This window comes from Camarhynchus parvulus, chromosome 4, assembly GCF_901933205.1.
Source record: "Camarhynchus parvulus chromosome 4, STF_HiC, whole genome shotgun sequence".
NCBI classification, from domain to species: domain Eukaryota; kingdom Metazoa; phylum Chordata; class Aves; order Passeriformes; family Thraupidae; genus Camarhynchus; species Camarhynchus parvulus.
This window is the reverse complement of record NC_044574.1, coordinates 60,876,685-60,900,391: the sequence shown is the minus strand read 5'-3', so window position 1 is coordinate 60,900,391 and position 23,707 is coordinate 60,876,685. Positions and strand designations below refer to the sequence as shown.

Below are 23,707 nucleotides of genomic sequence, written 5' to 3'. Positions count from 1 at the left end.
CTCTTATTTTCGCTTCCAGCAACCTGACATTACCATCCCACGTCAGGCATGATCCTGTAATCAAACAGTAAAAAGAAAAATAAAAAAAGTTGGAAGTAGTTCTACACCTTTCCCAGGTGCAGAAGAATGTCCCCAGTATGTCAAAATTGACCTGTTGGTATATGTGGAACTACAAAGAATTCAGCACAAGAGAAGTTCCAAACAAAATGAAATGTTTTTATCCCTTTTAAAGGAAAAGGAATCAATTATTTACCTTGTGCTACAAGTAAGCTCCCTGTAGATAGCTTTCTGCATCTCTAAGTTTTCCCAATGTATTGCTGTGCAAGGTAACACAGAAAACCCAAAATCCATAAATAAACATTTCTTATAGTGACCCTAGCTCTTCTTATCTGACCAAACCCCAAATTTGCCTTCAAACCATAACATGCTGGGGTTTTTTTATATAAATAGGTGATATCCCCACTGATGGACTATGAATTATTCATGCATTCCAGAATGAAATTTGATTATTTTTTAAATATCCAAACCCATTTTTCTAAGAAATTAGTTTATCAAATAACTAGAAAATTATATTGAGAATCTTAAAAAAAACCCAAAAAACTAAAAAACCTGAGCCATCCAGTCAGAATTGGCTTTTTATTTTTGAATCATAAATAATATTTGGTTTTGAAGTATTTAAAGAGTGCCAACTTTAAATACAGCTTCTCGCACGTACAGAGTAGTGACATTTGCACTTTGCAATAGGTACACATGTTTGCATTTATTAATGTCTGCTGGTATTTTACCAACAGCAGTTTTGTGACATAAGACTTTCTGTCAAGAACTGTTGGGTAGCAGTTGCCAGTTTAATTAATAGTGAACTCAGCATGATGTGGTGCTTCACATGGGAGAAAGGCTTTTTCTCGTTGTACCTCTTGAGCAAGAGCTCTATTAACATACGTTTGTACGTATGTGGGACGTAACCGAGGGAGCCGGTGGTATGCTCTGGGTCTCACTGTCTGCCCTGATTTTGCAGCTTCCTGGTGAGTTTCATGGTGGACGCTCGCGGTGGCGCCATGCGGGGCTGCCGGCACAACGGGCTGCGCATCATCATCCCCCCGCGCAAGTGCACGGCACCGACACGTGTGACGTGCCGCCTGGTGAAGCGCCACAGGCTGGCCACCATGCCACCCATGGTGGAGGGAGAAGGGCTGGCCAGCCGCCTCATCGAAGTGGGACCCTCTGGGGCTCAGTTCCTTGGGTAAGAGAGGCCGCGTGGCCCGCAGGGAAACCTTCAGCCTCTTTGTGTGTTTGCCTTGCACTGAAATGGTTCCTTTGGGAAAGCTGAGCTGGACAGGATCTCTGTAGCACGTGGTAACAAACAGAGCAGTTGTGTGAAATGCAGAGCAGCTGGCAGGGAACGAGTCTCAAAGCGTTTACACATTTTTGTTCAACACAGGTATTTCAAACATGGTTAATGTGCTTCCTTGGATATAATTGTTGCTCAGTGTTGTGATATTAGAGTGGGAAAAGACTTCTGTAGCCAGAAAAGGCAGCTCATGTTATACTTAAAAAATTAATAGCACTGCACTGATCTAACCCCCAAATGTGAAGCCTACTACCTACACAACACAAGGTCCAGGAGTTTATTTTAGAGTCTTGTATTGTGGTATCAGAAATTTGGACTACAACAGAAGCACAGTGCTGTTGATTTTCCTGGGGTTGGAATTGCTAGATTAAACAGTAGGACAACTCTGGATTTTCTTGGCCATTTCTTCCTTCCCACCCTGCAAAGCCCATAGAAAGATCAGATTTGTGTCTGCTGCTGAGCTCACTTTAGCAATATTCGGCTGAAAGTGGCAGTTATCTGCACTTTTTAAAAATTGTTTCACCAGCTATTCTCCCCTATCAACTGTGACATCCAAAAGTGGATGACTGAAGGAACCCCTTCTAATGCAGTAAAAGACTTCATTCAGAACCTGTGAAAAAAGTGACTGGACACACCAGTAGTTTAAATCCATTTGGAAACAACTCAGTTGCTTTAAATCCATTTATAACAGGCAGTCATCAGAGTCACCATCTTTGTTAGTGCTACCACTTATTCTTTTCACATCTTGGTCATTTCTAAAAAGAAGGAGAAAGAAATCTAATGAGCAGAAGAAATACTGTGCTGTCGCATTCAGTCTTCCCATTATCTTTGTCACACACAAATGGGTTTTAAGTATGTCTGCCATTCTTTTTTAATGGTTTTCCTATCTGATGAGAGTGTCTCCCCTGCAAGACAGGCATGTAGTGTAGTTTACTCATCCTCAGATCTTTGTGCCCTTCCTGGAAGCCTTTTCCAAGGTGTTGTGCGGGCAGTGAGATCAAAACATCACTATACTGTTTGCAGGGATGCAATTTAAGGTCCAGATCCTGCTCCCATTAAGAACATGGCCAAAACCCCCATGAGAAAGAAAAGATCCTAAATTAACAAATCTGATTTTCTGATTCGGGTCACCAAATTGTCATGGCTAGGACGGAACCTTATTCAGTGTACAGCCTAATTCCACTCTGTGGACCAGACAGTGACACTGGCGTTCTGGCACAAAAAATACATAAAGTTTATTTATGTTCTTTCTTTCACTGCTGCTTTGGATGTACTCAGTAAACTTCATCTGCCTACGGCTCCTCCCCCACTTAATGAGGGAGAAAGCTTGGTCAGCCGAATCCTTCAGCTGGGGCCTCCTGGGACCAAATTCCTTGGGTAGGAGAGACTTGAAACAAATTGATGGATGCTGACCTCCCCATTCTTCTCCTCCTTCTGCAATATGATTTTTTTATGTCATTATGCCCATGATATTGTCCCTTTCTATCATTTGAAATTTTGTACACTTAACCCCTAGTGGACCATTTTCCAACCTTTGTGGTTTGTGGTTTTGTTTTGGTGGTATGTTTGTATCTTTTTCTTCAAGTACTGTGCCTTCATTTTTGTTTTGGCATGAAATCTTCCTAGTTCTGTGCTTGATGTCTGTAGCAAAGCAACCTGGATTGGGACCACAAAAAAAAAAAAAAAGAATCTACTGTAAATTTTAAACTCTTTTTTTTCAAGGACTGATCAATCAATAAATTGTATGTTGGGTACCACCAGTGTGATAGAACATATGGCATTTACTACATACCTGGTAACCTGTGTGAGTCATCTAATTAGAGAAGTGTATCTACAAACATCTTTATATATTCTCTCTTATTTCTAACAGTATGTATGTATATGTATATCTCAATACACATATATGATATGTACACATATGTGTTGTATATATGTGTGTGTATATATATATATATATATATATGAGTGCATATGCTGGTGCAGATGTTGACTTGTAAGGCAACAAGGCAAATTCTTATCTCTTATACTGCAATAGTAACTCAATCAATCTCCTCAGACTTTCTGTATCTCTCCCAGGGTGTGAATCAGGAATAAATTCATTGGAATATACAGAATTACAAAGTGAAATTGGCACAGGACACAATTGCCTCTGAATTGCAATGAAATTATTCTGATTTGCATTAGTATAAGTGAGATCAGAATTTGTCCCACTATTCCTATACATTACAGTAGATTCTCTTTGAAATGAAGTTGCACAGGTTAACCCAGACAGTAGTGACAAATAAAATGAGCATGAGTTTTTGATGGATTTGCAAAAACAATCACCAAATTTCCAGATAAGCACTATTATCTTACCAAATCTCATTCACACTGTGGAAAGAGGTGAATGCACTTTCTCATCTGTCCTTCAGCACTTACTGGGTCCCTGTAACAATCTAGTCTGTGTTAGTGACCTACTAGTTTAGGATTTTGCCAAAGTATTCCAGCTAAATAGGTAGAATTCCAGGTCACTTTGTAGCAGACTGAATAGAGTTGCTGTTAATCCTGTTTCTTCCTCTCTCCCGTGTGCATTTAATGCGCTGTGTTGCTGTGCCAGGCCCGTGATTGTGGAGATTCCCCATTTTGCTGCCCTGCGTGGCAAGGAGAGAGAGCTGGTGATCCTGCGCAGTGAGAACGGAGACAGCTGGAAGGAGCATTTCTGTGAATACACCGAGGATGAACTGAACGAAATCCTGAATGGGATGGATGAAGGTATCCAGTGGCACTTGGTTCCTTATCCGGCTTCTGTGTTCCTTCTGTACCCTGGATGTAGCAGCTTTTACCATGGTGCTCACTTCCCTTGCTGAAGCAGTGGGGCAGGATGTCTCCCTTCATGAAGCTGACAATAAACTCCAGACTTGTGTTTTTGGCTGTTCCTTCTCATAGTGTTAAACAAAAAGCTTCCACAGCAAACTACTTTCCAAAACAAGGCAATTATCATACTGATCCTTTCAGAGCAGCTCCATGTGTGGGAGGAAATGTCAGTCATGGGTACTCTTGCTTTTTGAGAGAACAGAATGGCCTTGGGCTGTCTAAGAGCTGCAAAAGTTGTTATTAATTTGTTTGGGTTTTTTTGCAAAAAACCTCACAAATCCCAAAGTAAACAAGACAACTCACAGCATTAAAACTGAATTCATATTTTGATAGTGTTTGAAGTTTTGTTTTGTTGATGCTACTTCAGGACATTGTAAATAGGTGAGAGAGAATGGGCTGGAACCAATCCCTTCGCTTGTTTGGCTGATGATTTTGGAGGTGTTGCCAGTGTCTTCTGTTTGCTGCCTTTGTCTGTCTGTCTGTTCTTTCCTTATTGCTCTGGTTTAGCTGAACACAGGGATGTGTTTCCTTTTCCCATTATTTCTAGACAAAATACTTTGCCTAAGTTAGCCAAAACTGTGAAAAGCTTGAGTGCATTTTGAAGGTGGCTGTATTGTTTTTGTGAAACTCTGCTCTGCTCTTCTTCCCTCAGTGCTTGACACTCCAGAGGAGCTTGAGAAGAAGCGGATCTGCCGCATCATCACGCGGGATTTCCCCCAGTACTTCGCAGTGGTGTCCCGGATCAAGCAGGACAGCAACCTCATCGGGCCCGAGGGGGGTGTGCTCAGCAGCACCGTGGTCCCACAGGTGCAGGCTGTCTTCCCAGAAGGGGCACTCACCAAGCGAATTCGCGTTGGCCTCCAGGTACACTGAAGCATGCACAGAGTTTTGGTTTTATTTTTGGTGACAAATCACCTTTTTTGAATGGACAACCAGCATATCCAGCTTGTCGTGCTGTGTGTTATCTACAACACTTACAGTAAAAGTAATAAAGGAAAAAAATCCATGCAAAATCAAAGCAAGTGGTTTTCCAGTTAGTTCAGATTCTTGTCTATTAACTGTCTATATAACTTTGGGCAGAAATTTTGGTGATTATGCTGATATTAGTGTCAGGGCATAGAATTTCCTAAATACTTCTTATGAAAGGCATCAGAGAAGTACAAAGTGCTGCAATAATTAAACATGTTAAACTATTATTAAATGTACAGATTTTCAGTGTGAATGAACCAGTATAGCAATTCACTTCCCACAGAGAGGGAAGTCTTTCCTCTATCTCCATCCTGTCCTGCATCCATGATTTACCTCTACCAGGAAACTGTGGTTGTTTAAATCCTGGGACTAGCTGAATAGCACCATAAAACAGCCAGAGTTTGTTCTCAGGGGAAAAAAGTAACCAGGTTATCATTTGCTTGTTGTTAAATGAATTTAAATTAATGCTGCAAAAATCTGATAAGCAACAAGAAAGGAGATAGGAAGAAGAGGCAGGCATGGGAAAGTTAAAAAAGTGAGGTCTCCCCTTCTCACTGGCAGTCAGTTCTTCTGTCTGCAGATTTTTGTAGGAAATTGTACTATTTGAAAAGGTAAGGTGTTTGTGGGCAATATACAGACCCAGTTCTCTACACATCATTAAACTGTTTTCAAGTAACTGCTCTGTTATTTCCTGTTGCTTTGGAAAGGCACAACCTATGCACACTGAACTTACCAAGAAGATTTTGGGCAACAAGGCTACCTTCAGTCCCATAGTCACGCTGGAGCCCAGGAGAAGGAAGTTCCACAAGCCCATCACGATGACAATTCCCGTGCCCAAGGCCTCCAGCGAGGGGCTCATGAACGGCTATGGAGGCGACACGCCCACGCTGAGGTTACTGTGCAGCATAACAGGTGGGATGCCAGTCCTGGAGCTCTCCTTGGTCTTCCTGAAACTGTCAGGCCCTGGGGCTGTAAAGGCTGAACTGATTACACCCAGAGGAAACTGGATGGGGCGAGAAGCTGTGAAAATATGCTACTTTCCAAACAATTCCTTTGTACCAGAAATAACAGTTGTTGTTTACATTAACAAGACATGTGTAATATAATCACAGACTTGGGGTTTGGTGATTTTTTTGCATTTTCCTTAGAGTTTGCTTCTTGAGAACCAACATACTTCTGCCTGGCAAAGTAAGAGTAGTGCAGGCTTACTGTTGCAGTTTACTTAGGAGGAAAATACTGGAGTTAAACGCTTGACTTGCCGTGGCTCCCAAGTGATTAGCATCTCCTTCAGTCTCCCTTAAGAGACAGAAATGGGCTGCAAGTGTTTAATTTAATTAATTAATTTAATCCTGTGCTACAGGGCTCAACACTTAAAAATCATTTGGATACTTGGTATTTTCAGGGTAAGCCCATCCAGTCCTACTAGCATTAGTGGAATACTGTAGACCCAAGGAGAAAGTATATCTGGGATTATTACTTTTTTCACAGCAATTAAAAACTGTGAAGAATTTCTTAGAAGCAAAAATGTTGCAGACTTGCTTGGTTTTGATTTTATTTTTAAACCTCTGTCATTTCAGGAGGAACTACTCCTGCCCAATGGGAAGACATCACTGGGACAACACCACTGACCTTTGTTAATGAATGTGTTTCCTTCACAACAAATGTGTCTGCCAGGTACCTACACAACCAAACAGGACTTTTACAGGAATACTCTCAAATACGTACCTTTGTTCCACAAATATTTCTGATTTTAGTTTGGAGATTAGAACGAACAGAGAGATTGACTATTATTCAAATTTCCATGTAAACAGAAATCACTTATTTGGGTACCTCACACATACATCTTGTAAGAGATATTACTTCTGGAATATCCAAAACTGAGAAGTCAGGCAGAAAGGGACTCTAGGTGTGCCAAACTGGGGTCTAGAAGCGTCTCTTCCATACATCTGTTCTTGTGATGAGATTTAACTGCTCTCTTACTGAAAACAGATTTTCATTTAAAAAAAGAGTAATATAAATGAATGTAGGTATGTATTTTAGTTTGTGTTCATGATGGATATCACAGAAATGCCCAAAAATCTCCTCCTCTGTAACAGAAGATGCAATTTGTGACCTGGAAAATATTTCATCTAGGCTCTGTACTCCAGCAAACAGTTAAAAAAATAATGGATAACTTGCCCATGAAATTCAGTACAAACATTCAGTATCTGGGGCAGTTATTGCTGTTAATTAGGTTTGTTATTTATTGAAATAGTGTATTCAGTGTTAAAATACAGTCCAACCTCCAGATTAACATTAGGTGAAATACAGTATTAGTTTTTTTTATCCTTTCTCAGTTCAGAACAGGCTGTTTTCCCCCTGTTGTTTGCTGATGCACGTTTCTGTTGGGTGTAACTGAGCATTCCACTGTAGCAGCAGTGGCCACAAGAGGGGGATCTTACAGTGCATTCTGCTTAGTGCTGCTGCTGCTGCAGAGGTCTGTGCAAAGGCAGGATTTAAAGGCTGATTTAAAAACCACCTGTGGAAACAAGACACAGAGTTTGAGAGGTCCAAATCACTAAAACTGTTAAGTCTCCAACAGCAGGCGACTATATGTGATAGCCAGAATGAGGGTGACGCTTTATGGTCTTACAGTTCATATTTCTAGTAGATCTTTCTTAATCCTGATGATGACAGGAAAATTGATTACTATTGTTCATGTTCTGTGATACAGGCAGGGTCCCATGTAGAGATTTTAATGGGTTCTGCCTCTTCTTTTTAATGCAAATGAATGTTCAAATATCTACTTCACCCCAAACATGATTTGAAATGCTGGTACAGTTTAGAAAGGGGATTTTTCGTCTAATTTCTGATTCTTTGCTATTCACAGTAATTTTTTTATGTCTAGTTAAGCATTAATGATGGACAACAATTTTACCGTTCATAAAACTAATTCTGTCCAAGATGAGCCTGGGAAAGAGATATACTTGCCATGTGAATTACACTGAAGACTTGGAGGCACAGTGTTTGTTTTCCATTTCCTGAGCTGCAGCTTTTAAAAGACTTAATATCTGTTGGGGCTTTTTAGCCCCTGGTGTTTGACAGCAAATCACTGAGGCATCTGGTGGTTTCTCAGAGGATGTGGCCTGTCCAGTTGTAGCCCAGCACAGCATAATTCTCCCACGCAGGAAAAGGAAAGGATCAGCGTGCAGAGCCTTTCTCTAGCACACATGCTTTCCCTCTTGCAAATGTCAACAGCCTGGGACTTTGGGCAGTGCATTTGTTTAAGCATTCTTAAGATGAGCACAGCATGGAATTTGCTGCTATTCAGCTGCAGATGGGTAAGTGCAGAGCAGCCACACTCCAAAGGTGTGCTTTGGGGTTCTAATACCTCGTAATCCACCGTGGGGAATAACATCCCGCCAGATCAGAGCGGCTTTTGAGCTGTCTCTGACCCCTCCTGACTTCCACCTTCATCCGCCAGCTGGGAAACTTGAGCTTTCCGCCCACACAGTGGATTTTATTGAATAGAAGTGGCATCAGCTCCAGAGAAACTCAAGTGGTAGCTGGGAAAGAAGGCAAGATGTGTTACTCCTTGGAAAATGCTTGGTGACTAAATTCACATAGGAATAATTTCTGATTTTGCATGCAGGTTTGCACAGTGGACAAAGTCATTTATGTTCACCTAAAGACCTCAGGTTTTGCTGTTGTACGTAAGGAATTGACTGCTATTTCCTTTAAGTTGGGTGGGAGACAAAAACCAAAAGTGACAATTCTTTTTTTACTCCTCTGACTTGTTATCTCCCATTGCTCTGGTTACCAGCTAGTGCTGCCAGAATGGGAAAACACAGAATTTCCTTTCTTAGATCCTTCTCTGCTGATGGCACAACTCTTCATTTTCTTTTACAGATTTTGGTTGATAGACTGTCGTCAGACACAAGAATCTGTTACTTTTGCTTCCCAAGTATACAGAGAAATTATCTGTGTCCCCTACATGGCCAAATTTGTGGTATTTGCCAAATCTCATGATCCCATTGAAGCACGGTTAAGATGTTTCTGCATGACAGATGACAAGGTGGATAAAACTCTAGAACAACAAGAAAACTTTGCTGAAGTTGCCAGAAGCAGGGATGTAGAGGTACTGTGCAAGACTTTAAGTTTTCTCCATTTTCTACTGTCTGCTTTTAAACTAGTATTTTCCACCTTCTGTCTGCCACAAGGACTGAAAAATAATCTGTCAACAAGTACTGCCACAATGCAGTATCAACAGCCATGATAAGATGGAAACTTGGACTTTTGTCAGGTGTAAGGAAAACGTAGTGAAGAAACCCTATTCCCAGAGGGCGACAAACAAACTCAGCCCACAGGGCTTAAGGGAGAGGGTTGGAGCCAAAAATGATGGCTAAATCCTGACTTCCAGCAACCCCATCAATGCACATCACTAACCAGAAAGGCAGCTGACAGGGGTCACAGTTTGTCAGCACATTCACATACCAAGAAGTTCAAGTAGCAGGTTTGAATAATATCCTGCTTTAAGAAAATAAAATTACATTAAATCTGTTGCTGAGCAGGCAAAAGCTTTCCTATGTGGAATTCAGCAAACTGCCTGCTAAATGCAGTTTTTCTGACTCTGTCAGCTTCCTTAGAAGGGATGACAAATTGAAGGTGCTTTAACTTACATGGCACATTCTGCTTAGTTCTGTCTCTTTTCCATGAGAATCCCACCTTTAATAGAATTGTCCTCGCTGCTCCTGAAGCTCTGACAGGCATCTCTTGTGCAGATCAGCAAGATAAAATATGAGCTTATCAAACTGAATGACAAGGCTGAATTTCTGGAAAGTAAGGATGAGCCACAAATGGATTTGCAGTTTGAATGGAACATTTCCCAAACTGCTGATCTGATATTCAACCATGTGGAGGGGCCATAACAGCAGCAATCTGAAGATACAAGCAGTGCCATTATAGAGAGATTTCAGAGAGATATTTACCTGAGGCCTGCCTTTCTAAAGCTCTTAGGCCTCTACAGATCCAGCTGAAATAAATGGACTCAGTAGGCACAAACTCTTGAGTTCTGACAGCTGAAGAGAATATTTATTTGACTGTGGTGATAAGGCCAGGTTAGCAAAGTATGCTAAAATTGGAGTCAATCAAAAATCAAAATTAAAATCTAGATTTAAAACTTTTTCCGGATTTATGACACTGAGTAATATACTGTTGTCATTTAAAGTACTGCACTATTGTTACTAAATTAGCAATCTGGTCTCATTGGAATTTGATGATCTGATATGTTTCCACACATTTTAGGTCACTGTACATAACAAATCTTGTAAATGCTGACAAGTCCTCACAATTCCAGAAACTGATTTGTACTGTTGTAGAATTATTCCTAAGAAGCAATCCCAATCACGTCCCAAGGATTAATTAACTGTTTGCTTTTTTTCCTTTCCAACAGGTGTTAGAAGGAAAACCCATCTACGTTGACTGCTTTGGCAATCTAGTGCCACTCACAAAGAGTGGGCAGCACCATATATTCAGTTTCTTTGCCTTCAAAGAAAATAGACTTCCTCTGTTTGTTAAGGTAATGTTGCTGGCTCCTTTTGGATATTTCAAGTTATCACTTCACCATATTTTTTGTGAACAAAGGAAAGCCAAACTACTTAATTTATATAAATTCCCAGCTGGAACCTAATTTTATCCCTGTATTATTCCACTTAAAATACTTTTTTTATGAGTAGGAAAATTTGTAAAATAAAAGCCAAAGTAAAAACCCTTCATTCCTCTCAAATTAAGTAATGCATTAACCCACTGTGGTCGGAAGGGCTGCTGTCACTGACCCACCATCACCACCTCTTCTGAGAGGGAGATTAGAGAGCACTGGAAACCTCTTCCACAGACTTTTCCTTCTACCCAGGAATTCTCACTAAAAAGCAGGAAACTGTTACTGTTATATAAATAACACTCTTAGAGAAATGATTTATGAATGGAAACTTCCAGTAAGTGGAGAAAATCAACCCACTCTGTCACTGTGTTGTATTTGCTGTGTGCTGCTAGACAAATTTTAAACTTTCTCCCTCCTTACCAGCAATATTTTGTAAGCTTATTTTAATTTATACCTTTATCTGTGCCACTGCCTTCCTTTGGCTTTGCAGATTTCCCCCCCTGCTGAATTTTCTACCAACAACATTCAGTATATATTGAATACACAAACACATCCATATGTGCATTTACAAACAACAGGGGGAAAGGTGAAAACACGTTATTTTTGCCTATGTGGACTTTTTCGCCCCATCTGGTCCGTCTTGCTGAACAGTTTTTGGGAGACACAAGTAGGTCACACAGCAGAGCAGCAGGTTAAATGTGTTTATTTTTCCTGTGCCAGGTCCGAGATAGCACTCAAGAGCCCTGCGGACGATTATCGTTCATGAAGGAGCCAAAATCTACCAGAGGCCTCGTTCATCAAGCTATATGTAATTTAAACATCACTTTACCCATTTACACAAAGGTACTGGAAATTATACCCAGCTGCAGGCATCAGCATTATCATGCAAACAAGAAATGAGGAGGAGGGCAAAACAGTGTCAAAGCTTTGTGGGCAGGGGCTTGAAAAAGGAAAAAATTCCATGCAAGGGCTTTCAGTGTCTTGAGTTCGGTGCTCCTAATGCCAGTGTTGGGAGACATCATCAGGTATTTCCTGAGGTCTCAAAAGAGATGAGTGGGAGTGCTCTCAGAGAGTAAACGCTTGTTTCCTTAGAAAGTGTCAGTTTATGTTTATTCTCTGAAAACACAAGGGTTTTTTTCCTTTCCTGGTTGGATTAGAAGCTGCATGCCTTTTAGAGATGCATTTGCCCAAAATGATGATCATTTTCTTCTCAGCATTTTTAGAATATAGTAAATCTTTATTATAGCATTTTAGGATAATTTTTATACAAAGCATCTCAACATTTTTGTGACTTGAAATGGTAATAGTTCTTGAATATTTTAAGTGTTTATATATGCTAATTTATGGGTGAAAAAGTATGTATACATTTAAAGTTTTGGTACAAAAAAGGATCACTAGACATCTAACTTTTTAGTTTGTATTTTGCTCGGTTCTGTAGCCTTTTGTGTTTAAATTGACAGTTCAGTTTTGCTGCTTTTTGTCATAAGAAATCAACTGCAGATATGTGCTGCATTTTCCTCTTTTCTGTTAAATGTTGTGGGAGGTTACTTTTTCCTATTTTTTTCTGAAAAAATTGCCTTTTGCCTGCTCTGTTTCCCCTTCTCTTTTTGCATGGCGCTTTGGGACCAAAAGGAATCAGATTCAGATCCAGAACCAGAAGAGGTAATGTTGCTAAATCAGCACGTTCTTGCCTACACATGTTGCTTAAACACAACTAACAGGCACAACTCAGAACTGATCCTTAGCTCAGTGCTACAGACACACCAAAGAGGGCCTTGCACAGACTCACTTTGGAAATGGGCAGAGTTGAATTTTGCCTATGTTAAAATGACCAGTCTTCTCCATTTATAACATCCAGTAGATGGATATTACACTTTACTGAGCTGGGTGATGGACATCCAGTACAGAATCAGTGTTAACACAGAAGTAACAAGTAAAGGTTTAGAATGTTCATCTTTTGCACTAATTAAATTGTATCAGCTCCCCTCTGAGCTCCCATCCCGGCCTGGCACTTAGAGATGTTCCTTAAGCTCTGACCCCTACACAGATGAGGAACATTAGAAAAGCACCCTCACATTTTGATGATGTTCAGCTGTTGGGAACACTGTGAGATTAGCCAGCTCCCCAAAGATGATGGACATCTTTCCCATGCACTGCACTACAGATTCAGCAGCTCTGTGGCATGGCTTGCAGTTCTCTATTATCATTACAAAAATATTTACCACTCCTATGGTAAATATGACTTCTATTTTTTATAGAAAACTAAAGCACAAAAAGACAAGCTCATTGATGGCTCTAAGCTTTTTAAACTATTTTTGTTGACTTCATTAATTTATATGTTAATAATATTAATTAGTATGCTGACATAAATCTGGACTGATCTGGAAGAACTGAAAGTGAGGGAAGGTAGGACATGTTAGGGATGCAGGGTAGGCAATGTAGGACAATGTGTGCATCAAAGGAACTCAGGCTATTATGGATCTGTTACACACACTGCTGGCTGTGAGATGTAATTATGTGAGCCTAAAGGATTGTCAGGCATGTATGAACATGCACGTATGGCCAGGGATTTCCTTCTGTTCAGTGTCAGCTCATGGAAAGGCAAGGATTTCTAACATCTTGACTGAGACAGCATATTGTATTTATCTTCATAAAGAATAGTTTGAACTGTGTAAACCTTTTCAGCACTCACTAAAACCTTGGGGGTTTTACCATGTGCAGTATCTTGTACCAGCAGTACTGCACACCTGATTTGCATTCTTCACAGTTGTCCTACTCCTACCACAAGTTTGTATAGGAAATTAAGCTTTAATGCTACTTCTGAGTTTGCAAATTTTTCCACAGCCAAATTTAAACAACATGTACTGGTGTGGACAAATGCTAGCAGAACTGAAATAAACTGAAATTACAAAGCTACCTCAAAAATTTGCTTCTTCAATTTTCATGGTCTGAGATTGTGTTCTGTTCAATTCTTTTTTGACAAGGACTGTGTTTTCTTTTGAATAACAGTAAAATTATATGGTTTTTTTGATGTCTACCCAAATAACTCTGAAAAATCAAAAAAGGGGCCTGTGAGGGCCATCACAGCTTCCATTTAAAGGTATCAATAGCTGTTAGTGGCATCCAGCCCCATGTCATGCCTTGGGCAGTTCTGCCATCATTGGTGCACCTGCATTTCATCATCACAGAGCACAGAGAAAAAAATGCAGTTCATGCTCTCAGAATCAATGTGTCCAAGGAAACAATGCATGAAACCTCCTGGCTGCCTTCCAGATGGACCAAATGCCTTCATTATTTTGCTTTAGACAGGAAGAAATAAATTAAGAGCAAAGTAACCAAACACCTGGTAATGCAAAAGTTTAGGTCCTCTACGCTTGCTAAGAGCATTTAAAGAAAATACACTGCAACATTTTGCACCTACTCTTGATCATAACTATAGTGAAATAACCATTTTCCTGGTATTAGAGACCCTAAATAAATTAACTTTTACTGTTCTTTTTAGTGTTATTTTTACTGTTATTTTACTGCTTTTACTGTTATTTTAAATGCATTATTTGTTCCATTTAAGTCTATGCGTCTCTATACAACTAGCATTTCACCTGTGGCTTCTGTATGGCAATTGTATTTGAAGTTTTAAATCTCCTGCTTTTTTCCTCTTCCAGGTTGATATGACTTCAGAAAAAAGTAAGATTTTTTTTTCTTTGAGAATGTTATAATGCAATTTGTATGAGAGATGTTAAGAGTAAAGATAAGCATGAAAGAACTAAGTTTTAACTGCTATTGCTAATAACATCAATACTTTAAATACGTAATGAAAACCAATTTAATATCTCAGCAGCTATCCAATTCAATACAATTAACATGTAAATTAACAAGTAATACAGTTAAAAACCGTTCATCTAAGCCTTTACTTTCCTTTGACATCCCTAGTGAACCTGCTATTGCTATTTTGCTTGTATGAATGCTCATCCCTCCATTTTTTTTTGTTTTCTCCATTTGTTGACACACATTCTTGCCTCATATTTGAGACAGATGACAGTATCACTTTTAATGAAAACCTAATGAGGGCTCCAATCTATTTTGTTAATCTCATGGAATACAGCCATGCCAAAAAGTGATACTGTCCAAAGGAATCAGCCTGTTTAACCCTCCCTCCCTTGCCCCACTCTTTACTGTGGTGAAATATGGCTGGAAATCTGACCTGACAGTTTGGCACAGCACAAACACCTTCTGTACACACACAATCAGGCTGTGACCATGTGAGACCACGGGCGAGGGGTTCACAAACGTCTCCTTTATGGGAGAGGCAAATCAAATGAATCTCCGTACACATAGAATTGTCTCTAATGAGAGCTGCTTCCAAATGCAGCCATTTATTGGATCTGTTCAGGAAAAGCATGACATCTGCCTTGTTTCCACTTTGGAGTGCAACATCTCGCCTCCTCTTCAGTTAAAGTGCAGTGTCTTGCATTGTCCTCCTGCCACTTCCTCACTGCCCACTCTGCCAAGGCCCCAGAGAACCCCAGGGAGTGTTCCTGCTCCAGCCACACACTGACTGGATAGCACTTTGCAATTTATTTCCCACTGGAGTTGCATTGCTTCAGGCTGATTAACTCAATTATTGGCCAGTGAAAGAGTCATACATTTGATATTTATGAAAGTACATATTATAAATTTACAAAATTACTGGCTGGCATTTCAGCATGCACCAGACTGTTCATTGTAAAGCAGCAGCACCAAAAGACCACATTTTCAGCACCACAATACCCTGCAGCAATCTGGCTGTAATTAATGTACAGCACAAATATTTAGCATTCATTACACTCAGGAGAATAGTGTAGCAAAATGGATCTTTTTTACAAATAAAGACAGCTAATTATGTGTTGCTTAAGGTCTCCTCATTTGCATTAGTTCTTTGACTTTCACTGGGATGCTGAAATGTGCAGTTCCATGTGACATGCTACCTTTAAAGGGAAAATGTCCATCTGTGATTCCTAAGCATTGTGTTCTGTTTGTAACTTGCTTCAGTTCTCCAGTGTTTTGTTCTGTTCAATATCCATTTTCTGCTAGTCCTTGCTGAAATGAAATATTACCAGCAGGCAGTTATGGCATAATGGGAATTATCTGCAGCCACCTTCCTGTATATTGATTGCCAGATTAGACAAATATTTCACCACAGTATGTTTACAGTATTTTCATGTACCTTTAATTTATATGAATAATTTTTAGAGCTCTTGTTTTTAACCGAAGCTACATACTCAGCAGCATTTGCAACACCTTTGCTTTGCATGGAAATAACTTGCCTTACATGAATTGTACGTATGTGTCTAGTGTGACTGTCTGTGACTTTGGGTTGCCATACATTACATTTTTTAAAACTCTGAAATCACTTCTAAGTTGATTCACAGTTTTTTCTTATCTCTCCTTATCTTCTCTGTCTTCTCTTTCCTCAGTCAGTTCATTAGTTGTCAATGAGGATGTTCCAAGGAAAGGACCATGCCTCTTAAAACAAAAGCCTGTTTGTTTCATTGTGTAGGTGTGAAATCCCCTTAGATGAAATGCCGGTTTGCAGCTGATTCAGATCTCCATGTATTTGATCCTATTTTAGATTACTGCAGAATTACTTTTTGCTTTTTATTTTGGTCATTAAGAAAAACAAAACTGTTAACCCGATGTTATTCTGACAGTTTGCTAACACTGGCTTTCTCTTAGAGGAAATCGACTTTGAATCAGTTCTAATGCTTTCCCCCTTTTTTCTTGTTTTTCTTTTTATTTGCACATTGATCTGTAACATCTGAACAATCTTGAGATGCCTCTCTCTGTGTAACTTCACTGTGTTTCTTCTGGTTTTGATTTGAAATTTTGTTGTTGTTGTTTTGGGTTTTTTTTAGTGGTGTCCTGGTTTGGTTTGTTCCAGCTTTGATACTGTATGTGTGGTTGTGCTCTAGAGATAAAGTGAAGCAAGTTATTTCCTGCCATTTTCCTTTTCAGTTGTTTTTTTTCCCACCCCCTGTTAGCTTTGCTTTGCTCTTGTACCCTCAGATCTTGTGGATCCACCATTCCCAGCCCATATTGTTGACCTTCCCACCACTACAGCCAAAGACTGTCATTTTCAGTCCTGATTACATTTTCCAATCTCTATTTTTGATTTCCATTTTACTTTCAATGTTTTTCATTTGCATCAAAGATGACGAGACAGAATCTACAGAAACATCTGTCCTGAAAAGCCATCTGGTTAATGAAGTCCCAGTACTAGCCAGTCCAGACCTGTTGTCTGAAGTTTCTGAGATGAAACAAGATCTGATCAAAATGACTGCCATCCTGACAAGTGACCCTTCTGATAAATCAGGCTCCATTAAAGTGAAAGATCTCGAAAAGTCCGCTGAAGAAGAGCCAGGAGAACCTTTTGAAATAGTTGAAAGAGTGAAAGAGGACTTAGAAAAAGTAAATGAAATTCTGAGAGGTGGATCCTACACCAGAGAAGAACGTGTTTTGCAGAAGACCCTTTCCAGACAAGAACCCCTAGAAGAAGAATGGATCATTGTCAGTGATGAAGAAATTGAAGAGGCCAGGAGAAATGCTTCGTCAGAAGTCACAGAGCCGAGCCACGGAGAAGTCAGTGTAGACAAAGGGACAACAAAAAAAGGGGAGCCAGTCATAACAGGAGTGGTGGATTACCTTGCAGAGGATTTAAAAACAGACCTTTCTCTTCATGAGGGACAGCCACAGGCCTTACAAAAGGAGGTAGTAGAAGAGAAAATCAAAGCTGTAGCAGTGAGCAGGGATTCTGAAAAAAAAGGAAAAGAATCTCCAAAAACTGGGAAACCAAGCTCACAGGAGCAACAGAAGGCAGCCTCAGAAGTTAAAAAGCCCCTTAGGGCAAAACTACGAGAAAAGCCTAAGCCAAAGGAAGGCAAGGTACACAGCAGTGGAGAGAAACTGAGACTGCCTAAGCTCACTGCAGACGAGGCACCGGCTGGGGAGCCTGGCCTAAAGGTGACAGGCACTCCAGAGCCTAAGGCTGTGTCCCCTGTTATTGAGGAAACTCCCATTGGCTCAATAAAGGATAAAGTGAAAGCTCTTCAGAAACGAGTGGAAGATGAGCAAAAAGTACGCTCAAAACTGCCCGTCAGAGTTCAGGCAAAAGAAGGCCCTGCTGAAAAGGTGCCTAAAAAACCAGCACAAGTCAAAAAGCCAGTAGCACAAAAAGCCCAGCCACCTGTCTCACCTTCTTCTAAGACAGAGAGACTTGAAGAGACCATGTCTGTTCGGGAGCTAATGAAAGCCTTCCAGTCAGGGCAAGACCCATCCAAGAATATTTCTGGACTCTTTGAACACAAATCTGTCAAGCAGAAGCAACAGGCTCCTGAGAAGGAAACTCCCCGCAAGAAAACAATTCCTTTGCAGAGTGAAACAAAACGAGTGTCCAATCTCAAGACAGACAAGCAGAAGGACAAACCAAGTTTGGTGTCAAAAGCAGAGAAAGAGCCACAATCAAAGAAAGGAAAAACTCAAGTTTCCACCATCGAAACTGCCAAAAAAGCTAGTGGCAAAGATCAAGTAAAAGAGCACAGCAGCAAAAAGCCAACCCAACCTCTCCCTCCGGTAATGATTGCTGAAAGTGCCAAAGAAACGGCGGCTGGGAAGGGCAGGACTTCTGATGATCAGGGAGATCTTGACTTCCAGATCAGCCCTGACAGGAAAACCTCAACAGACTTTTCTGATGTCATTAAAGAAGAACTGGAGGATAATGACAAATACCAACAGTTCCGACATCTCTCAGTGACAGAGGAGGGAGAGGTTAACTTGGAGCAAGTACTGACCAGTCCTTTTGGTGCTGCTTTTCCCACAGAGTATGGGAAAGATGGATTCCTTCCTGCTCTTTCTCTGCCAAGTGCTGCTCTCAATGGGAGCTCAGAGAGCCTTAAACACGAAGGTGTGGCTGACTCTCCAGGCAGCCTACTTGATGGAACCCCTCAGATCAGCTCAGAGGAAAGTTATAAGCATGAGGGTCTGGCAGAGACTCCCGAAACAAGCCCAGAAAGCCTTTCATTCTCACCAAAGAAAACTGATGGGCAAATTGAAGACGCTAAAGGAGCAGCTCTAGTACAAACAACAGCAGAAACGTGTTCTACGAAGGAAGTCTCCTCAAAGGAAGATGAAAAAGGTATTACTGAGAGGCAGCTAGATGCTGTTACTGAGACTTGTGAGTCTCATTCTGACCATTTATCAGAAGAGCATGTACCTCTAGCCTCTGAAGAAGAGGCTGAGAAACTTAAAGAAAGTAGCTCAGCTTCCATTATGAAAGATATTAGCAGGGATAAAGAATCCAGAACCACTGCACATTTCACTAAGTCTTCTGAAACACATGACACTGCTTTAGAGAAAGAAAAAGATGTAGCCTGTGAACGCCGTCTTACAGTTAGAAGTCCCCAGAAATTGGAACTTGCACTTGCTAGCCATGATAGTGAAAGCTTTAGCCCAGTTGCAGATGACTCTTTGACTATAAGTCATAAAGACTCCCTGGAAGCAAGCCCAGTGCTAGAAGATAACTCATCACACAAAACGCCCGACTCTTTGGAGCCCAGTCCTATGAAAGAGTCCCCCTGCCGCGATTCCCTTGAGAGCAGCCCCATAGAACCAACAGTGAAGGCTTGTATTTTGGGGCAGGGTCCTCTTCCATCTGCTCATAGCAAAGCAGAAGCCTGCCCAGAGCTGGCATCAGTGCGTTCCAGGATTCTCCGTGACCCTGAGGGAAGTGCCGATGATGACAGTCTGGAGCAAACATCCCTCATGGAGAGTTCGGGGAAAAGCCCTGTTTCCCCCGAAACTCCCAGTTCAGAAGAAATTAGCTATGAAATCACACCTAAAATGGCAGACATACCAAAGTCAGCCACCATCCCTGAAGTCAACGAAGAACCGGAGGATGATTCGGAAAGTGAACCAAAGAAGAGATTCACCCCTGAAGAAGAGATGTTTAAAATGGTGACCAAAATAAAAATGTTTGATGAATTGGAACAAGAAGCAAAACAGAAGAGAGATTATAAAAGGAGTTGTAAACAAGATGACTCTTCTGTGGTTACCAATTCAGAAGCCTCACAGGAGGCTGAAGCATCAGAGCAGACTACTGTAGTTGAAAAAGGCATACCCACCGTGGTGACACCTGCTGCTGAATCTAGAAAGAGTTCTTCCTCTTCTGAAAGCGAGCCAGAATTGACTCGGCTCAAGAAAGAAGCCGACTCCGGCCTCTTAATGGAGCCTGTGATCCGAGTGCAGCCACCCTCACCATTACCACCTAGTATTGACTCCAGCTCTAGCCCTGACGAAGCAGGTTTCCAACCCATTGATTCCCAGCCATGCTCTGTCGGGATAGGTGAGGTTAAAGCACCGGGCAAAGGTGACAAAGAGGAGCTGCTTATCCTTGAGCGCAGCTGTAAGCCTTCCATGGGCACTTGTCCTTCCAATGGTTGTGCGTCAGCAGGAAGTGCGGAATCCAAATGTTGTGATGGTACAGGCGACTGTGAGACGGTCAGTCCCGACAGCCCGGTCACACGATCTGGGTGTACTCCCTGTCACTCTGTCGGTGGCAGCTGTCAAGAAGAGGTTCACGCTGAGTCTTCATTTACAATGGGACAGTGTGATGCAACTGACAAAGGTGTCAAACCCGTGGCCCTGTTACCACACAGTGATCTTATTTCTATGGAAGTTGTGTCAGAAGGGGCAGATGGTCTTTCTTGTGGACACGGTACCACCGAGTACTCTGTCTCATGCGATGGCAAACTGGCCAAAGGTGACACCACTGACCATTCTCCTTCGGCAAGGGATTTGGGAAAAACAGATACAGGTTGTGAGACATCTCACAGGGCTGCTCATGCTGAGGAGCCCTTGCCCAAGTATTCATCCCTAATCACTGACACAGGAGAACTCGACAGCTGTGCAGCAGATGCCGCTGATGGTAGTGCTCCGTATATAGTGAGCCCATACGAAAATGTGTCTTCTGGACATTTCTTCATTGACACTGAAAGTGAGGTAGGATCTGGTAGAAGTCTGCTATCTAGGGAAACCTATTCTATTGCAGAAGGGAAAGATCAGACTGGTGAAGCTCTACTTAGCAGACGCACGGGCAGTGAATATTGCTCTTCAGAGGAAGTGTGCGTGGAAATAGAGCCCAAACCAGAGGATGGATTTCAGACAATATCACAAGGGTCTCCAACTTCAGAATCAACAAAATTATCTGAATCTGCCCTTGAGGATATAAGAGATGAAACAGAGAAATTGGTGGCTCAGGTTGTCATCACCAGAACCGATGTGGATTCTGACATGTGGAGTGAAATACGTGAAGACGATGAAGCTTTTGAAGCTCGGGTGAAAGAAGAGGAACAGAAGATATTTGGGTTGATGGTAGACAGGCGATCCCAAGGCACAACCCCTGACACGACACCGGCCAGGACACCCACCGAAGAAGGGACACCACTCAGTGAACAAAATCCTTTTCTTTTTCAGGAAGGCAAGTTGTTTGAGATGACTAGAAGTGGAGCCATTGACATGACCAAAAGGAACTACCCAGATGAAAGCTTTCACTTCTTCCAGGTGGGGCAGGAGCCTCAGGAAGAAGTTTCTTTATGTGAAGAAGTGAAAGAAGCAGCAGAGGTGGAATCTTCAAAGCTGAAGGGGTCAGTGGTCCCATTTGCACCATTGGAGTCAGAGGAGTCAGATATACAAGAACAAGATGCATTGAGATATTCCCCCCCATCACCTGAGTCTAGTGATAGATCTGAAGAAATGATGGGTGAAGGTGCCAGCGCAGGCACTGCAAAAGCAGATCTTAAATCCAGAATTCCAATTAAAATGGGTATTTCAGCTTCTTCAAAATCACCAAAGAAAGAAATTGCTGCCTCTGAAGCTGAACCCCTCTCCAGAATGGAGACTGACACGATTGATAGCAGTCAGGTGCCTTGCCCCATCTCTCCCAAGCAGCGTGCGGTAGAAGATGAATTAGATTTTTCCAAAGTCACTCGATTGGTTAGTTCTGAACAGGGTGAGGAGTCCCCAGACTCTTCCCCAGAGGAACAGAGATCTGTGATTGAAATCCCCACTGCTCTAATGGAGAGTGTGCCTTCTTGTGAAAGCAAATCCAAAATCCCTGTAAGAACAGCTGCTGCCGCATCGCAATCCTCGCAACAATCGGAAAATGAGAGCCTTTTCCCAGATGACTTCCTGGACAGTTCGCAGTGTGAAGGAAAAGATGACCAAGCAAAACCAAAGTCTAAAATTCCTGTGAAATCTGCTTTCCCAAAAGCTGAACACGCGGACACGTCCGTCCGCAAACCAGAGTCACCCAAAGTGCTCGATGTGACGAGCGCAGTCCCTGCAAAGCCAGACAGCCGCAGTAAATCGGAATCTGACGCCACTAGTCCCGCAGACACAAAGACCAAACGTTCCATCAAAGCTAGGAGTTATGCTGAGGCAGAGGTAGAGGCCAGGGAGAGGGAGAGTGAGATGAAGTTTGAGCTAGACTCAGATGAGGCAACAACAGCAAGATCGAAGGTATTTTCTTCACGGTTGCCAGTTAAAAGCAGAAGCGCTACAGGCTCCCACAGTGCTTTTAGTCCCACAAAAGAGAGTAAGGACAATTTTTTTGATCTTTACAAAAACTCCATAGAGTTTTTTGAAGAAATTAGTGATGAAGCTTCTAAATTAGTGGAAAGACTCACGCAGTCAGAGAGAGAACAAGAATTAGTTTCAGATGATGAAAGCAGTAGTGCCCTAGAAGTTTCAGTTATTGAAAATGTGCCATCCAGTGAGACTCAGCAGTCAGTTCCTGAAGACATCTTTGACATCAGACCCATTTGGGATGAGTCTGTAGAGACTCAGATTGAACGTATCCCTGACGAAAATGTCCATGACCGTGCTGAAGGTATTTGCCAACGACTGGGATTCCCTGTGCGACGCATGTCATGAATTGAATTCTTTTGTTCTTTGTTTTCTTTGGTGTGTGTGTGTGTGTGTGTGCGCGTTTGTGCACTGGTGTAATGCGAGTGGCATTTTCTTTTCAGCTTTTGGTGGTTAGTTGTGCTTTTTTTTCCCTTGTGAGCTGTATTTGGTTTTTTTTGTCGTGTCTGTGTTCTTGTCTGTGAAACGATCTCAAGATTGCAAACCATAAATGCTTATGGGAAGTGTTATCTTAATAAGCAAAAACACTTCTAGAAATATGTATGGTTTTGTCATTAAACTGATTGCTTAGGTCATGCACGTTTTGGCTTTTGACTTTCCCTGGCCCTATTAACCCTACTAGCTATTAACTTCTACTAATAATTAAATGCTTAGGTATCAATTGAAACCGAGACGGGCAAATTTATAGACTTTTGAGTTGGTACACAATGAGATCTGCAAGAGTTTTAAATAATGAAGCTTTTTATGTTCCTTTTTGTTGACAGTCTGTGTCTGAGGAAAACTCTGAGTTACCAGTAACTCTTTTAGAACACATTCTCTGGTGCTTGGTTTTCCTCTCTCCTACTTGTGTGCTAGTAGTGAGTAACCCCAATGGAAATCAGGAGCTGGAATGACACGTGCATATCATGAACCCTAAGCATTTTCCTGATTCAGAGGTGTCACAGTTCACATGTGCATTCAGGGAAAATCAAAACTCAAATTCCACCATCCTAAAATTAGCTTTGGGGATGGGAGGAGCTGTCATTCTCACCATTAGTGAAGTGAATGAGGACTGACGAATGACCATCTGATTTTTCCTTGCCTTCGTTGTTGGTATTTTGTCTCACTCCCCGTCCAAAGGGCCAAAGACACTAAAATTAACAGTCTCTCAAATACAGACCATAATCTGACATGCTGTATGGACTGTTTGAGCAAAACTTGCCTTACCACACAAAGAACATGATCAG

The 23,707-nt window shown here is 41.4% G+C and overlaps 1 protein-coding gene across 37 annotated transcripts in view; it reads left to right on the top strand.

Moving 5' to 3' along the window:
* The window catches only part of ANK2 (ankyrin 2), a 254,369-nt gene that overhangs the window by 216,695 nt on the left and 13,967 nt on the right, over nt 1-23,707 (top strand). For 17 of the 37 annotated variants that reach the window (XM_030947228.1, XM_030947234.1, XM_030947229.1 and 14 more), the window contains 12 exons: nt 1,016-1,240; nt 2,627-2,725; nt 3,945-4,099; nt 4,854-5,065; nt 5,878-6,082; nt 6,748-6,844; nt 9,059-9,287; nt 10,602-10,727; nt 11,529-11,651; nt 12,441-12,470; nt 14,471-14,492; nt 16,996-22,725. In XM_030947228.1, the coding sequence (XP_030803088.1) occupies nt 1,016-1,240; nt 2,627-2,725; nt 3,945-4,099; nt 4,854-5,065; nt 5,878-6,082; nt 6,748-6,844; nt 9,059-9,287; nt 10,602-10,727; nt 11,529-11,651; nt 12,441-12,470; nt 14,471-14,492; nt 16,996-22,725 (7,253 nt within the window). The remainder of the gene's footprint in view (nt 1-1,015; nt 1,241-2,626; nt 2,726-3,944; nt 4,100-4,853; nt 5,066-5,877; nt 6,083-6,747; nt 6,845-9,058; nt 9,288-10,601; nt 10,728-11,528; nt 11,652-12,440; nt 12,471-14,470; nt 14,493-16,995; nt 22,726-23,707) is intronic. The other 20 variants (XM_030947254.1, XM_030947247.1, XM_030947255.1 and 17 more) reach the window with 3 other exon arrangements.